This window comes from Aquarana catesbeiana, linkage group LG01 (genome assembly GCF_042186555.1).
Source record: "Aquarana catesbeiana isolate 2022-GZ linkage group LG01, ASM4218655v1, whole genome shotgun sequence".
NCBI lineage: Eukaryota > Metazoa > Chordata > Amphibia > Anura > Ranidae > Aquarana > Aquarana catesbeiana.
The window spans coordinates 166,857,594-166,875,334 of NC_133324.1; the positions used below are offsets into that span (position 1 = coordinate 166,857,594).

A 17,741-nucleotide genomic window follows, 5' to 3' on the forward strand; every position below is an offset into this window, starting at 1 on the left:
CCCCAGCAGTTTAGGGTTCCCAAAAACGCAGTGTTAGCGGGATCAGCCCAGATACCTGCTAGCACCTGCGTTTTGCCCCTCCGCCCAGCCCACCCAAGCGCAGTATCGATCGATCACTGTCACTTACAAAACACTAAACGCATAACTGCAGCGTTCGCAGAGTCAGGCCTGATCCCTGCGATCGCTAACAGTTTTTTTGGTAGCATTTTGGTGAACTGGCAAGCACCAGCCCCAGGCAGCGTCAGGTTAGCGCCAGTAGCGCTAAGACCCACGCACGCACCGTACAGCTCCCTTAGTGGTATAGTATCTGAACGGATCAATATCTGGTCCGATCAGATCTATACTAGCGTCCCCAGCAGTTTAGGGTTCCCAAAAACGCAGTGTTAGCGGGATCAGCCCAGATACCTGCTAGCACCTGCGTTTTGCCCCTCCGCCCGGCCCAGCCCAGCCCACCCAAGTGCAGTATCGATCGATCACTGACACTTACAAAACACTAAATGCATAACTGCAGCGTTCGCAGAGTCAGGCCTGATCCCTGCGATCGCTAACAGTTTTTTTGGTAGTATTTTGGTGAACTGGCAAGCACCAGTCCCAAGCAGCGTCAGATTAGCGCCAGTACCGCTAACACCCACGCACGCAGCATATGCCTCCCTTAGTGGTATAGTATCTGAACGGATCAATATCTGATCCGATCAGATCTATACTGGCGTCCCCAGCAGTTTAGGGTTCCCAAAAACGCAGTGTTAGCGGGATCAGCCCAGATACCTGCTAGCACCTGCATTTTGCCCCTCTGCCCGGCCCAGCCCACCCAAGTGCAGTATCGATCGATCACTGTCACTTACAAAACACTTAATGCATAACTGCAGCGTTCGCAGAGTCAGGCCTGATCCCTGCGATCGCTAACAGTTTTTTTGGTAGCTTTTTATTGAACTGGCAAGCGCCAGCGGCCTAGTACACCCCGGTCGTAGTCAAACCAGCACTGCAGTAACACTTGGTGACGTGGCGAGTCCCATAAGTGCAGTTCAAGCTGGTGAGGTGGCAAGCACAAGTAGTGTCGCGCTGCCACCAAGAAGACAAACACAGGCCCGTCGTGCCCATAATGCCCTTCCTGCTGCATTCGCCAATCCTAATTGGGAACCCACCGCTTCTGCAGCGCCCGTACTTCCCCCATTCACATCCCCAACCAAATGCAGTCGGCTGCATGAGAGGCATTTTCTTTATGTCTTCCCGAGTACCCCTACCCAACGAACCCCCCCAAAAAAGATGTCGTGTCTGCAGCAAGCGCAGATATAGGCGTGACACCCGCTATTATTGTCCCTCCTGTCCTGACAATCCTGGTCTTTGCATTGGTGAATGTTTTGAACGCTACCATACACTAGTTGAGTATTAGCGTAGGGTACAGCATTGCACAGACTAGGACACACTTTCACAGGGTCTCCCAAGATGCCATCGCATTTTGAGAGACCCGAACCTGAAACCGGTTACAGTTATAAAAGTTAGTTACAAAAAAAGTGTAAAAAAAAAAAAAAATATAAAATTAAAAAAAATAGTTGTCCTTTCATTGTTCTCTCTCTCTCTATTCTCTCTCTATTGTTCTGCTCTTTTTTACTGTATTCTATTCTGCAATGTTTTATTGTTATTATGTTTTATCATGTTTGCTTTTCAGGTATGCAATTTTTTATACTTTACCGTTTACTGTGCTTTATTGTTAACCATTTTTTTGTCTTCAGGTACGCCATTCACAACTTTGAATGGTTATACCAGAATGATGCCTGCAGGTTTAGGTATCATCTTGGTATCATTCTTTTCAGCCAGCGGTCGGCTTTCATGTAAAAGCAATCCTAGCGGCTAATTAGCCTCTGGACTGCTTTTACAAGCCGTGGGAGGGAATGCCCCCCCCCACGTCTTCCGTGTTTTTCTCTGGCTCTCCTGTCTCAACAGGGAACCTAAGAATGCAGCCGGTGATTCAGCCAGCTGACCATAGAGCTGATCAGAGACCAGAGTGGCTCCAAACATCTCTATGGCCTAAGAAACCGGAAGCTACGAGCATTTTATGACTTAGATTTCGCCGGATGTAAATAGCGCCATTGGGAAATTGGGGAAGCATTTTATCACACCGATCTTGGTGTCGTCAGATGCTTTGAGGGCAGAGGAGAGATCTAGGGTCTAATAGACCCCAATTTTTTCAAAAAAGAGTACCTGTCACTACCTATTGCTATCATAGGGGATATTTACATTCCCTGAGATAACAATAAAAATGATTAAAAAAAAAAAATGAAAGGAACAGTTTAAAAATAAGATAAAAAAGCAAAAAAATAATAAAGAAAAAAAAAAAAAAAAAAAAAAAAAGCACCCCTGTCCCCCCTGCTCTCGCGCTAAGGCGAACGCAAGCGTCGGTCTGGCGTCAAATGTAAACAGCAATTGCACCATGCATGTGAGGTGTCACCGCGAACGTCAGATCGAGGGCAGTAATTTTAGCAGTAGACCTCCTCTGTAAATCTAAAGTGGTAACCTGTAAAGGCTTTTAAAGGCTTTTAAAAATGTATTAATTTTGTTGCCACTGCACGTTTGTGCGCAATTTTAAAGCATGTCATGTTTGGTATCCATGTACTCGGCCTAAGATCATCTTTTTTATTTCATCAAACATTGGGGCAATATAGTGTGTTTTAGTGCATTAAAATTTTAAAAAGTATGTTTTTTCCACAAAAAATGCGTTTGAAAAATGGGAGCCTAGCCGCGTACGGGACCCCGAAAACCAAGCACCGCCTTCAGGCTTTCTAAGGGCGTGAATTTTTGATTTCACTCTTCACTGCCTATCACAGTTTCGGAGGCCATGGAAAGCCCAGGTGGCACAAAACCCCCCCAAATGACCCCATTTTGAAAAGTAGACACCCAAAGCTATTTGATGAGAGGTATAGTGAGTATTTTGCAGACCTCACTTTTTGTCACAAAGTTTTGAAATTTGAAAAAAGAAAAAAAAAAATGTTTTTTCTTGTCTTTCTTCATTTTCAAAAACAAATGAGAGCTGCAAAATACTCACCATGCCTCTCAGCAAATAGCTTGGGGTGTCTACTTTCCAAAATGGGGTTATTTGGGGGCGTTTTGTGCCACCTGGGCATTCCATGGCCTCCAAAACTGTGATAGGCAGTGAAGAGTGAAATCAAAAATTTTCACCCTTAGAAATCCTGAAGGCGGTGATTGGATTTCGGGGCCCCGTACGCGGCTAGGCTCCCAAAAAGTCCCACACATGTGGTATCCCCATACTCAGGAGAAGCAGCTAAATGTATTTTGGGGTGCAATTCCACATATGCCCATGGCCTGTGTGAGCAATATATCATTTAGTGACAACTTTTTGTAAATATTTTTTTTTTTTTTTGTCATTATTCAATCACTTGGGACAAAAAAAATAAATATTCAATGGGTTCAACATGCCTCTCAGCAATTTCCTTGGGGTGTCTACTTTCCAAAATGGGGTCATTTGGGGGGGTTTTGTACTGCCCTGCCATTTTAGCACCTCAAGAAATGACATAGGCAGTCATAAACTAAAAGCTGTGTAAATTCCAGAAAATGTACCCTAGTTTGTAGACGCTATAACTTTTGCGCAAACCAATAAATATACGCTTATTGACATTTTTTTTACCAAAGACATGTGGCCGAATACATTTTGGCCTAAATGTATGACTAAAATTTCGTTTATTGGATTTTTTTTATAACAAAAAGTAGAAAATATCATTTTCTTTCAAAATTTTCGGTCTTTTTCCGTTTATAGCGCAAAAAATAAAAACTGCAGAGGTGATCAAATACCATCAAAAGAAAGCTCTATTTGTGGGAAGAAAAGGACGCAAATTTCGTTTGGGTACAGCATTGCATGACCGCGCAATTAGCAGTTAAAGCGACGCAGTGCCAAATTGGAAAAAGACCTCTGGTCCTTAGGCAGCATAATGGTCCGGGGCTCAAGTGGTTAAGGAATAAATGTAATTTAAAGTTTTTGTGAAACAGTTTCATTCTGTATACTGGCTTGTGAAGATCATTCCCTAAATGGTAAGTAACTATATTATATTAATGACATACTCCTTCAGATAATTAACACGCCAGCAAAGTTTTGCTGGTGTCAATTTATTTGACTTTCCAGAGGAAGCTTTCTGCCAGCGGAAGTAAAATCAAGGCACGTCCTTTATACAGGACGGCTGCACTCTGACAGAATTGTCAGCAAGAAGAAAGCCTTTTTGACACTGAGTCAAGAGTTTGCTTTGCTTTTTATTTTTTTTTCTGTGATTTTTTTTCTTTACACCTTATAACTTCCCTTGACATTTCAAATTACTTTATGGAACTCAAAAGATAAAAGTGCTATGAATTTGCTTTGTGAATACTGACATTTAAAGAAATTTAAATCTCAGATCCTCTGATCACAATCATTAGAGTAGCAACAGATGAAGCGCTGATGTAACATCGTACCATAATACTGTACGTTTTTTTTTTTCTCCCTAACTAGAAACTAAAAATTGTGCAGTGAAGGATCAATAACGGAAAACAAAAAAAAAAAAAAAAAAAAGAAATAAAAAATGCAGTGTTTGGTGTCCTCTGTTTTTTCAATTCTGTATGGTGGAGTTGATATACTGGGAAATTGTTGTGTTTGTTTCTAGCCAAGATTTCTATGTGCTATAAAATTAACCTAGAGGACAACATCACACTAAAATATTTGGTCAGCTTGGATGAAGTGCAACAAGGCTTAAAGGAAAAGTCCAGCCTGAGCTTTTTAGGCTGGGCTTCTCCTAAGGGTCACAGGAGTGCAATTAGTTTTGCACTCCTGTGACCTGTTTTCAGCAGAGAGCGGTCTGAAGTCCGTCCATCAGTCAAGGCAGCACGTCATCCCGACTTTCCAAGTCTGGATCCACCAGCTGCCTTGATTGATGGCAGTCTCAGCGAGCCGCTGAGACGGCCTCTCCCCGCCCCTCCACAGCTCATTGCTCCAATGAGCGTGGAGGATCAGACCAGGAGCGATGCTGACAGTAGCATCGCTCTGCTTGGGAAGGAGTGAGAACCGAGCCATCGGCGGTCTTCAGTGGCTCGGTTCTTAGTGTAGAGATGCCGCGGGGGCAGCTGCAGCATCGGTCTGATGCTCCATCCACCGAGATACGTATGATTGGCAAAAAAAAACTAAAATAAAAAAACACTTCTCTTTTAATCCCCAGTGGTTATTTGATGGTCTCTGGGATCCCAGTATAAACAAACATCAACAAGATCGCAATTGGCCCACACCTACTTCAGCTCTGGAAGATCTCTGTGGGCTTTATACCAAATTGTGATGTCACCCATTCCCTGCCAGATTCTTCATACTGTATACCAATGGGCAGTGAAGTGCAGGTCAGGTGATGCTACAACCTGACATCTACCAAAAATTCACGAGTGGACTTGCAGATGAAAAAAAGTGATGTAAACAACAGTTTTGGTTGGTGTTTCTAATGCATGTGGGAAACACAGAGATATTATCCCAGCCATTCAAGTAATGATAAGATTGTTTTTCACAATAATAGCTTTGATAAAACAACTCTATTTATATAAGATAATTAATTGTATTTTTCTTTTAAATTGAATGCACTAAATTGTCTCATCTTGAGCCGTACTGATGGGAAGTCCATCTGAAATCGACTAAATTGATCAAACCATCATTCTGTTTCAAGCAATAGAATCCATTATCTATTATTCCTTCACTATGCATGTGGTCAGCATTATAGGGCGTACACACGGTCGGATTTTGTTCGGACATTCCGACAACAAAATCCTAAGATTTTTTCCGACGGATGTTGGCTCAAACTTGTTTTGCCTACACACAGTCGCACAAAGTTGTCGGAATTTCCGATCGACAACCACGCGGTCATGTACACCACGTACGACGAGACTAGAAAAGGCCGGTTCAGAACCAAGCGCGGCACCCTTTGGGCTCCTTTTGCTAATCTCGTGTTAGTAAAAGTTTGGTGAGAGACGATTCGCGCTTTTTCAGACTCGTGGCTTTCAGATCGTTTTCTGCCGTTCAGTTTGTGCTTGTGGGTTTGTATCTGCTCTTCAGTGCGTGCAAGCAAGTTCCGCGTGACTTAGTCATTGTATTCTTGTTCGTTCGTTACTGTTTTTCAGGTCGCTCTTCACAGGCCTTGCTGTTCTTCGGTGCGTTCTGTTACTTCGTTCTGAGCAGCCGACCGTTTTCTAGCCATGTTTCGTATGCATACTCCTCGTAGAGTTCGTGCTGTGAGGGGGCTTGGTGTTGGGGTCCTGACCTTGACACAAGTCCAGTCCATGAACAGGGTGGAGAGGAGTTCATGGACCAAGAATTGGTTGCTTCAGCGTGACCAGTTCTGTCATATGCCTTTGCTCTGTGAGATCCGTGAGAATAATCCTGATGATTTCAGGAACTTTCCCTGGATGACGGACCCCGTATTTCACCGTTTGTTGGCTTCGCTGACCCCCTATATCAGCAGGCAGGATACCTGCATGAGGCAAGCCATCACTCCGGAGCGGAGGTTGGTCGCTACCCTGCGGTATTTGGCCACAGGGAGAAGTCTGCAGGACTTAAAGTTCTCGACAGGCATCTCCCCCCCAGGCTCTTCTTTGTGGACATTTACTGCTTGTGTTTGTTTGAGCTGACCCTGACAGAAATGTGTGGAGTCCAGAAAATGTCGTGATTGTGTAACCTTATACAAAGCACTGTTGGCTGTTATTTACTAAATGCAAAGACACTTTGCACTACCAGTGCACTTGCAACTGCACTGAAACTGCACTTGTAGTGCAAAGAGGATTTGCCCTTAGGAAATTACCCCCATTTTCTCATAAAACAACAATTACATCACCCCAAAAGTGTTGTAGCGTTGAGACAATAATCCACACATTCTTGATGAACAATCTTTTTAATACCTGCACAATCACATGTGCATTTACCCAAGGTTTTTCTGACAAACCAACATGTTTGTTGTATAACAATTTTTGTGGTGTCATTATCCAAAATCAAAATGTGCATTTTATAGAAAACAGGCCTGTTTAAAACCAACAAGAAAGACACAAATCTTGATCTTACAAAGTTCACATTTGGTAGAACTGGAAGGCAATATCAGACATGAGTATTTAGGAACTGTGTTCGATATTGCGTTCAGATGGGGGGAAATCACCCCAGGAAAAGCCAAATTTGGAAGATGCACACAAATTTTACAATGTCAACATGTGCTATCTGCCATCACGGGGGATGAAGGGACGTGTTTTGGGGGAGAAAGCCCTTCCTCAACGCTACTTTATAATTGAGGAAGGGGTTGCACCCCCAAAACGCGTTCATTGATCTCCCGTGATGGCAGATAGCACATGTTGACACACTGTGTGCATCCTCCAAATTTGGTTTTGGGAAAAATCACAAAAACATTTCGCACATTGTAGCACACAAAAGAAGAAAGTGATTTGGAGGGGCTTTAAACTCGCCCCAAAACATCAATGATGTTTTTATATTTTGGAATAACATCATTGATGTTTTGCTTGATGTTTTCTAATTGTAAATTACACCCCATGATCTCCCCGATCAGGATCTGGGCACTTTCGGATGTGAAAGGATCTTCATCCACAACCTCACGATCACCTAAAAAGAGAGGAACCCCAAAATAAATTAGGTCTAAAAAAAATGCCGCCATCCATCTCTTATCTGAGCCTGTGGTCGCAGACACTCACCTGTTGTGGTGACTAGTTCCACCACGTCTTCTTCCTCCTGCTCATCTTGTGTTGGGGGGATTTCCCCTTCTTCCAGAGGGGGGGGGCTCTGGTCTCCTCGGATGAGGGGTGTCCTCCGAGTCTTTTCTCCCCTATGTAAAACAAAAATGGTATAATTAGCACACAGATATTTGATGGCAGAACTATAAATAGGAAACATTGCTTGGAAGTGGGGTACAATGATCTATTTTAGCCGAGTTCCAAGATGTAGCTTTTTTAGTGTCCTTTGTCAACCTGCAATACTTTAGCTGTTTGGTACAAGCTTCACAGATGGAGACCCCCCTATAATATACACTGGAGCACCTGTGTGGCCCCCCTAATAAAAATGGTGTTCTGGGGTCCCACACTAGTGCTCCAGCGTCCAGATGTGAAAACAGCTGCTCAGTGTCCTCTCCTTACACACAATCTAGTTTGCATTTCATTCTAGTAACAAAGCCATCTACACAACCCAATTCTTTGAAGCCAAGTATAGGGCGTCAAAATGGTGGCCAAATGCATATGGCCTAAACAATGGTATTTTAGAGTCCGAAATAAAAATGTGTGATCCGAACGAATAATGTGCCCATGAACATGAAAGTTGCCATTTTAAACTGTACAACAGTTCCTAAAAGCACATGGAGCAGCACGAACGTAATAAACCCAAAAAGAATAGGAACACAGCACAAATACTTACTTTTTTGCAGCACTCTCCGGATCTTTCTGTAGTGCTCATGTTCTCACAATTTCAGGTCCGACCACCGCTTCCTGAGCTGATCTTTCAATCGGCGTACCCCGAATTTCCAGTGCAGACTCCTGACCACTTTCGCCATGATCTTGGCCTTTTGGACATTGGGGTTGGGGTAAGGCCCATACTTTCCATCATAGTCGGCCTTCTTCAGGATGCCCACCATCTCCAACATCTCCCCAAAGGACATATTTGAGTCCTTTAATCTCCTTCTGGATTGGGACGTTTCAGGCGCCGGCCTTTCCTCCTCCTCCTCCTCGTTGCTACAATTAGCACAATCCTGCTGTCTATCCGCCATGTGCTCTTCCCCCACTGCACCGAACGAAAAGGGGCGGGGAATAGACTAGAAAGAACGTCAGGGGCGGACGGAGTTATACGCATGCGCAGTGTGTATAAATCGTAACGCGCGCGTCTTACGTACGATCTGTGAGCGGAGGAAGGAGCATCGGAGACGCCGATCGTGCTAACGAAGGTAGGATCTAAACTTGGGCCTATACTGCTTCGAAATGGAAGCCTATATTGTAACAAGATTAGGGGAGTTTGGCCTGACATTAGGGTTTGTCTTGTGTTGTGTCTTGCAGAGAAAATGGATGGGTTCAACGACCACAATTTCTTGCCCCTGTTTATTGACAAGTACAGGGAGCTGCCCTGTCTGTGGCAGGTGAGACACCCCCACTATAACCACAAACAGAAGAGGCAGGCAGCGCTGGTGAAACTGCTGGAGTTGGTGAAGCCGGTGGTCCCCACAGCAACCATCCCTTATTTGAAAGCTAAAATTGGTGGCCTGAGGAGCACATATCTGAGGGAGCGCAAGAAGGTCACGGATTCCCAGAGGTCCGGAGCTGCAGCAGATGACATTTATGTCCCCAGACTGTGGTACTATGAGAGACTGCGATTTCTGTCAGACCACACTGAAGTCAGGGAATCCCTCTCTACTCTTCCTTCCACGCTTCCTTCCATCCCAGCTGAGGCTTCCGATGTCCAACCTGGGCCTTCCAGCCAGGAAGAAGTGGAGGAGCCCAGCTTGAGTCAGGTATAGCATTCTTCTACAGATTTCTGGTCAATAAATAAATGATGTTTACTAGATGTTATTATTGATCACTAATTGCTGATTTCATAAAGTGTTTTACATATCAATAGACAGTAGTGGGCACCCAAAATTGGGACAAGAATGCAAAATGCTGGGCTCAGAAGGATAGTGTGTTATATTTGTTAACATTCAATTTGCAGCAGTCAGGAGGTGAAAACAATACTAAAACTATGTCCCTTTTTCATACACAGGAAGACCTCAGCCAGGAGGAGGTTGTGGAATGTGGCAGCCAGGAGGAGGCGGGGATTAGTGGCAGCCAGGAGGAGGCGGGGATTAGTGTCAGCCAGGAGGAGGCGGGGCTAAGTGTCAGCCAAGAGAAGCCTGGGACAAGTCGCAGCCTGACTGAGTCTCAGGTTCCTCCCCTCCGCCTGCCACATAAACGAGCCAGGAAGATGACTCCCAGTCCTGTGCAGGATTCAGCATACAGGCTGATCCAGGAGGCTTCTGCGTCCCTCAGAGCCTTCCCCAGTCCTGCAGAGGCCTTTGCCTGCATGGCTGCCACCAAATTGCAGGGCATGCAGGAGGGCCAACGCAGGATCTCTGAGGACCTGATTTATAAAGTCCTACGTAAAGGGGAGAGTGGGGAACTGACACCCAAGACGGATGTCATTGAGATGGACGATCCTCCTCCTCCTCCTCCTCCTCCTCCTGCTGCCACAACTCCACCACCACAGCCAAAGCCTGTAAGGAAGCGTGGAAGGAAGACCAAAGAGTGATGACCCTGGGTTCAGTCTGGTCTGACAGAAGATGCAGTCTCTCGTATGACCACAGCCTGGGGACACAGATGTCATCTGCTGCTTTCCGGATCTCTGAGACTTCTGGACCAGACTGCCCTCCCTTAGATAAGGACTCCTCAGGCCACCAATTTTGCTTTTAAATAATTGATGTCTGCCCTGGGGGTCCAAGGCTTCTGCAGTTTCTCCAGCGTTGCCTCCCTCTTTGTTTTTTTATAGTTGTGACCCCTTAATAACATTTTTTTAGGTAAATTCTACTCTCCTGTGTGTGTTTTCATCCAAAAAGGACAGTTTGTTGGTGACGATTCAGGTACATTTCTAACATAAAATGTGAAATTAACAAGGGACAACAACACCAAACAATCTCCTACAGATTAAATAGAACAACATATCAATGGTGTTGTGGGAACTTGTCACAAAAAACACACAAACATTTTCGGGAGTACAAATCAAAATCACCAAAAAAAAAAAAAAAAAAAGAGAAACACAAAAAAAGATTCTACATTAAAGGCAAAAAAAAAAAAAAAAATATATATATACAAAAATATGTTGTCAGATGTGAGAAATCTAAATATATTGAGGGAATCCCGATAATGTGTGAATATGAGCAGCAAAACTACTTAATTCTTGTCACATTATAAAGAAGAAGAGAGTGCGCTGTATTAAACCATTTTGAACATTGCAGCGTGACGAAAGTGCTGTATCCATTGCGAACGCTAAGTTTACCAGAACGAGCTGTCCCGTGTCGGAATTTCTTCTGAGCACGAGTGGCACTTTGTGTGTCGGAACAGGCCACACACGGTCGGAATTGACGAGATTGGATTTTGTTGTCGGAAAATTTTATCTCCTGCTGTCCAACTTTGTGTGTCGGAAAATCCGATGGAAAATGTCCGATGGCGCCCACACACGGTCGGAATTTCCGACAACACGCTCCGATCGGACATTGTCCATCGGAAAATCCGACCGTGTGTACGGGGCATTAGTGTTTTGATGGATACTGACTCACTTACTGTCTGCCTCAGTTAGAGATATTCTTTGGGGTTGATTTATTAAAGACAAATAGACTGTGCAAGTGCAGTTGCACTCTGCAGTTGCTCCAGAGCTTAGTAAATTAGGTAAAGCTTCACTTTACAAAGCATACCAAATACATGCAAGGAAAGTAAAAAAAAACAGCATGCTGCCACATGATTGGTTGATGGAAGTCAGCAGAGCTCTCCCTCATTTACTAAGCTCTAAAGCAACTGCAGAGTGCACAGTCTATTTGCCTTTAGTAAATCAACCCCTTTATGTGAATCGACATACCAGAGTTTGCACTGCCAACTGTGAATGACAGCAAACTATTACAGCTTCTCTGCTGAACAGCAGATAAAGGGTTAACTGGAAGGTGTTGGTCTTCTGGAATCCTAAGGCTGCAGCCAAGCATATGATCAAGAGATAAAAGGGATATTATATATCAATGTATAGTGTAACAACCCTGCTAAAATACATTAGCGACAGGATCAAAGAAATGCTTTAAAATGAAATAGAGCTATTAGATTCAATGAAGCATATCCCATTTTAGTACTCCATTTCCCCTATATGACTATCCAATTGTTCAGGAATGACCCACGTCTTTGTCTCAGCAGCAGTGGCTGACAGACCATTCCATACATTAATTATGTTCAAAGTGAAGAAGTGAGTCTGATAATGCCCATGCTCAGTTTGTTTGTGTTTTACTCCTGGTTATGCAGCTTTTCTTATCTGATTTTAATTAAGTACAGTGATTCACTATCTATGAGCTAGCATTTTTCACTTGAAAGGTGCAGCCATTTTTTTTTTTTAGTGATCAGGTATTTTGTTATGTAAGCACCTTAAAGTGAACCTAACAACAAAAAAAAAAAGATCCCTCACCCACTAACTGAAGGTCACTCTCTGTTGTCTATACTTACCTTCTGCTCCACTCACTGATCCCCATTGTTGCCTTAAAACATGGTGTCATCGGTCACTCATTATTGTTTATATTGCGCACTCAGTAGTATGGTGATTGGTCATTTAAACCTCAAGCAATTCATTGTAGGGAGAAGAGATGTCAAATGCTCTCCCATACCTGGATCAGAGTGGTGGGAGAATGGTGGTAAAGATAAGAAACTGGAGGGTAATTAGCACAGGCTAGGGACTAATGTTTTTTCTCAGCGGGTTGTATGTTACTGCAACATTTTATATTCGTGATATGTGTCTGTTGTACCATGCACTTGTATGAAAGTATCCAGTTCTATTTGCATTGCATCCTTTGTGTGAAATACCTGGTGATCCTGCCAGTCCCCTTGCTTTCCTATTTCAAACTAACCATGCTAGGCATGGAAGCACATCCATCCCAGCATTTTCAGTTTGCTTCTTTGCATTCTACTTGTGAGCACGGCCTGCCTATACTCCAGTAGTCAGACATGCTAACACAACCACTACAGTCTTTACTCACAGCTCTCTAAGCCTCTCATGCAGCCGAGAACAGAGGTCCTGTGATCACTTATAACAAAAAGAAAAACATGTATTTATAATGGTTTTTCTATATATACACTCAAAATTTTGCCTTCAATTTCTATTTTAAACTGAATTGAGTTGTTTTCCAAAGTAAGGGTTCACATATACTTTAAGGCAGTAGTGTATTTAGGTTTTGTGCTGCCCTAGGCCTGACTAAACTCGTGCACCTCCTAATTTAAATATGACCCACCCCTTGCTGTTTAAGACCCCCCTGAAATTTTCGAGTTGGGACACTAGTTCTAAGGGCCTGGGGGGGTGGGGGAGCAATGAATTCCCTTAATTTGCACAGATTTCCTCTCACTTCCTGTTTGGCTGTAGGTCAGGAAGTGAAGAAAAATCTCTGCAATGGTACAGGGATGGTAAAAAATAAACTGACAGGGGTTATAACCCTCCCTTACTCTATCCAAAATGAAAAAAAAGTGTTGCCTATAGTTCTACTTTAAGCACAAATTTCTGATAATTTTATGGAGAGGACTAAGAAGATATAACAATGCCAATGGTGCAGCAGAAAACAGCACAGTGAGGAAGTTTTGTGGTCCAGGATGATAAGACAGTCAAAATTAGAAGCGGCGCCGCCCCCCACCCCCCCACAGTTGCGGAATGCCGGCCGCCCACATATCGGAAGCAGCTTTATGGGGGCGCTAAACTAATTTGCCTCTTAGCCCAGTCCGCCCCATAAGACTGGTGCTACACTAATGCCCCGTACACACGGTCGGATTTTCCGATGGACAATGTCCGATCGGAGTGTGTTGTCGGAAATTCTGACCGTGTGTGGGCGCCATCGGACATTTTCCATCGGATTTTCCGACACACAAAGTTGGACAGCAGGAGATAAAATTTTCCGACAACAAAATCCGATCGCGTCAATTCCGACCGTGTGTGGCCTGTTCCGACGCACAAAGTGCCACGCATGCTCAGAAGAAATTCCGACACGGGACAGCTCGTTCTGGTAAACTTAGTGTTCGTAATGGATAAAGCACTTTCGTCACGCTGCAATGTTCAAAATGGTTTAATACAGCGCACTCTCTTCTTCTTTATAATGTGACAAGAATTAAGTCGTTTTGATGCTCATATTCACACACACTTCTCACAAAGTTTTTTCGTTACTATTTATCGGGATTCCCTCAATATATTTTGATTTCTCACATCTGACAACATATTTTTTTTTTTTTGTTTTTTTACTTTAATGTAGAATCTTTTTTTGTGTTTCTCTTTTTATTTTTTTTTTTGGTGATTTTGATTTGTACTCCCGAAAATGTTTGTGTGTTTTTTGTGACAAGTTCCCACAACACCATTGATATGTTGTTCTATTTAATCTGTAGGAGATTGTTTGGTGTTGTTGTCCCTTGTTAATTTCACATTGTACTTTAGAAATGTACCTGAATCGTCACCAACAAACTGTCCTTTTTGGATGAAAACACACACAGGAGAGTAGAATTTACCTAAAAATATTTTATTAAGGGGTCACAACTATAAACAAAGAGGGAGGCAACGCTGGAGAAACTGCAGAAGTGGGCGAAGCCTTGGACTCCCAGGGCAGACATCAATTATTTAAAAGCAAAATTGGTGGCCTGAGGAGTCCATATCTAAGGGAGTGCAGTCTGGTCCAGAAGTCCCAGAGATCTGGAAAGCAGCAGATGACATCTGTGTCCCCAGGCTGTGGTCATACGAGAGACTGCATCTTCTGTCAGACCAGACTGAACCCAGGGTCATCACTCTTTGGTCTTCCTTCCACGTTTCCTTCCAGCCTTTGGCTGTGGTGGTGGAGTTGTGGCAGCAGGAGGAGGAGGAGGAGGAGGAGGATGATGGTCCATCTCAATGACATCCGTCTTGGGTGTCAGTTCCCCACTCTCCCCCTTACGAAGGACTTTATAAATCAGGTCCTCAGAAATCTTGCGTTGGCCCTCCTGCATGCCCTGCAATTTGGTGGCAGCCATGCAGGCAAAGGCCTCTTCAGGACTGGGGAAGGCTCTGAGGGACGCCAAAGCCTCCTGGATCAGCCTGTACGCTGAATCCTGCACAGGACTGGGAGTGGCCTTCCTGGCCCTTTTATATGGCAGGCGGAGGGGAGGGACCTGAGACTCAGTCAGGCTGCGACTTGTCCCTGGCTTCTCTTGGCTGACACTTAGCCCCGCCTCCTCCTGGCTGCCACTAATCCCCGCCTCCTCCTGGCTGACACTAATAATCCCCGCCTCCTCCTGACTGCCACATTCCACAGCCTCCTCCTGGCTGAGGTCTTCCTGTGTATGAAAAAGGGACATAGTTTTAGTATTGTTTTCATCAATCACACACAATTTTCACCTCCTGACTGCTGCAAATTCAATGTTAACAAATATAACAGACTATCCTTCTGAGCCCAGCATTTTGCATTCTTGTCCCAATTTTGGGTGCCCACTACTGTCTATTGATATGTAAAACACTTTATGAAATCAGCAATTAGTGATCAATAATAACATCTAGTAAACATCATTTATTTATTGACCAGAAATCTGTAGAAGAATGCTATACCTGACTCAAGCTGGGCTCCTCCACTTCTTCCTGGCTGGAAGGCCCAGGTTGGACATCGGAAGCCTCAGCTGGGATGGAAGGAAGCGTGGAAGGAAGAGTAGAGAGGGATTCCCTGACTTCAGTGTGGTCTGACAGAAATCGCAGTCTCTCATAGTACCACAGTCTGGGGACATAAATGTCATCTGCTGCAGCTCCGGACCTCTGGGAATCCGTGACCTTCTTGCGCTCCCTCAGATATGTGCTCCTCAGGCCACCAATTTTAGCTTTCAAATAAGGGATGGTTGCTGTGGGGACCACCGGCTTCACCAACTCCAGCAGTTTCTCCAGCGCTGTCTGCCTCTTCTGTTTGTGATTATAGTGGGGGTGTCTGACCTGCCACAGACAGGGCAGCTCTCTGTACTTGTCAATAAACAGGGGCAGGAAATTGTGGTCGTTGAACCCATCCATTTTCTCTGCAAGACACAACACAAGACAAACCCTAATGTCAGGCCAAACTCCCCTAATCTTGTTACAATATAGGCTTCAATTTCGAAGCAGTATAGGCCCAAGTTTAGATCCTACCTTCGTTAGCACGATCGGCGTCTCCGATGCTCCTTCCTCCGCTCACAGATCGTACGTAAGACGCGCGCGTTACGATTTATACACACTGCGCATGTGTATAACTCCGCCCGCCCCTGACGTTCTTTCTATTCTATTCCCCGCCCCTTTTTGTTCGGCGCAGTGGAGGAAGAGCACATGGCGGATAGACAGCAGGATCGTGCTAAGTACAGCAACGAGGAGGAGGGGGAGGAAAGGCCGGAGCCTGAAACGTCCCAATCCAGAAGGAGATTGAAGGACTCAAATATGTCCTTTGGGGAGATGTTGGAAATGGTGGACATCCTGAAGAAGGCCGACTATGATGGAAAGTATGGGCCTTACCCCAACCCCAATGTCCGAAAGGCCAAGATCATGGCGAAAGTGGTCAGGAGTCTGCACCGGAAATTCGGGGTACGACGATCGAAAGATCAGCTCAGGAAGCGGTGGTCGGACCTGAAATTATGAGAACACGAGCAGTACAGAAAGATCCAGAGAGTGCTGCAAAAAAGTAAGTAGTTGTGCTGTGTTCCTATTGTTCTTGTGTTTATTACGTTCGTGCTGCTCCATGTGCTTTTAGGAACTGTTGTACAGTTTAAAATGGCAACTTTCATGTTCATGGGCACATTATTCGTTCGGATCACACATTTTTTTTTCGGACTATAAAATACCATTGTTTAGCCCATATGCATTTGGCCACCATTTTGAGGCCCTATACTTGTCTTCAAAGAATTGGGTTGTGTAGATGGCTTTGTTACTAGAATGAAATGCAAACTAGATTGTGTGTAAGGAGAGGACACTCAGCAGCTGTTTTCACATCTGGACACTGGAGCACTAGTGAGGGACCCCAGAACACCATTTTTATTAGGGGGGCCACACAGGTGCTCCAGTGTATACTATAGGGGGGTCTCCATCTGTGAAGCTTGTACCAAACAGGTAAAGTATTGCAGCTTGACAAAGGGCACTAAAAAAGCTACATGTTGGAACTCTGCTAAAATAGATCATTGTACCCCACTTCCAAGCAATGTTTCATCTTTAGAGTTCTGCCATCAAATATCTGTGTGCTAATTATACCATTTTTGTTTTACATAGGGGAGAAAAGACTCGGAGGACACCCCTCATCCGAGGAGACCAGAGACCCCCCCCTCTGGAAGAAGGGGAAATCCCCCCAACACAAGATGAGCAGGAGGAAGAAGACGTGGTGGAAGTAGTCACCACAACAGGTGAGTGTCTGCGACCACAGGCTCAGATAAGAGATGGATGGCGGCATTTTTTTTAGACCTAATTTATTTTGGGTTTCCTCTCTTTTTAGGTGATCGTGAGGTTGTGGATGAAGATCCTTTCACATCAGAAAGTGCCCAGATCCTGATCAGGGAGATCATGGGGTGTAATTTACAATTGGAAAACATCCAGCAAAACATCAATGATGTTATTCCAAAATATAAAAACATCATTGATGTTTTGGGGCGAGTTTAAAGCCCCTCCAAATCACTTTCTTCTTTTGTCTGCTACAATGTGCGAAATGTTTTTGTGATTTTTCCCAAAGCCAAATTTGGAGGATGCACACAGTGTGTCAACATGTGCTATCTGCCATCACGGGAGATCAATGGACGCGTTTTGGGGGTGCAACCCCTTCCTCAATAATAAAGTAGCGGTGAGGAAGGGCTTTCTCCCCCAAAACACGTCCCTTGATCCCCCGTGATGGCAGATAGCACATGTTGACATTGGGAAATTTGTGTGCATCTTCCAAATTTGGCTTTTCCAGGGGTGATTTCCCCCCATCTGAACGCAATATCAAACACAGTTCCTAAATACTCATGTCTGATATTGCCTTCCAGTTCTACCAAATGTGAAC

General features: G+C 44.3%; 1 protein-coding gene across 5 annotated transcripts in view; it reads right to left on the bottom strand.

Moving 5' to 3' along the window:
• The window catches only part of MCTP1 (multiple C2 and transmembrane domain containing 1), a 1,184,139-nt gene that overhangs the window by 244,923 nt on the left and 921,475 nt on the right, over positions 1–17,741 (bottom strand). Inside the window, exon 17 of one of the 5 annotated variants that reach the window (XM_073624525.1) lies at positions 7,698–7,832. The exons of the other annotated variants lie outside the window; for them this stretch is intronic. Coding sequence (XP_073480626.1) covers positions 7,743–7,832 — 90 coding nt within the window. The 3' untranslated portion in view covers positions 7,698–7,742. Of the gene's footprint in view, positions 1–7,697; positions 7,833–17,741 lie in introns of those variants that run through there. 5 annotated transcript variants of the gene reach the window in all.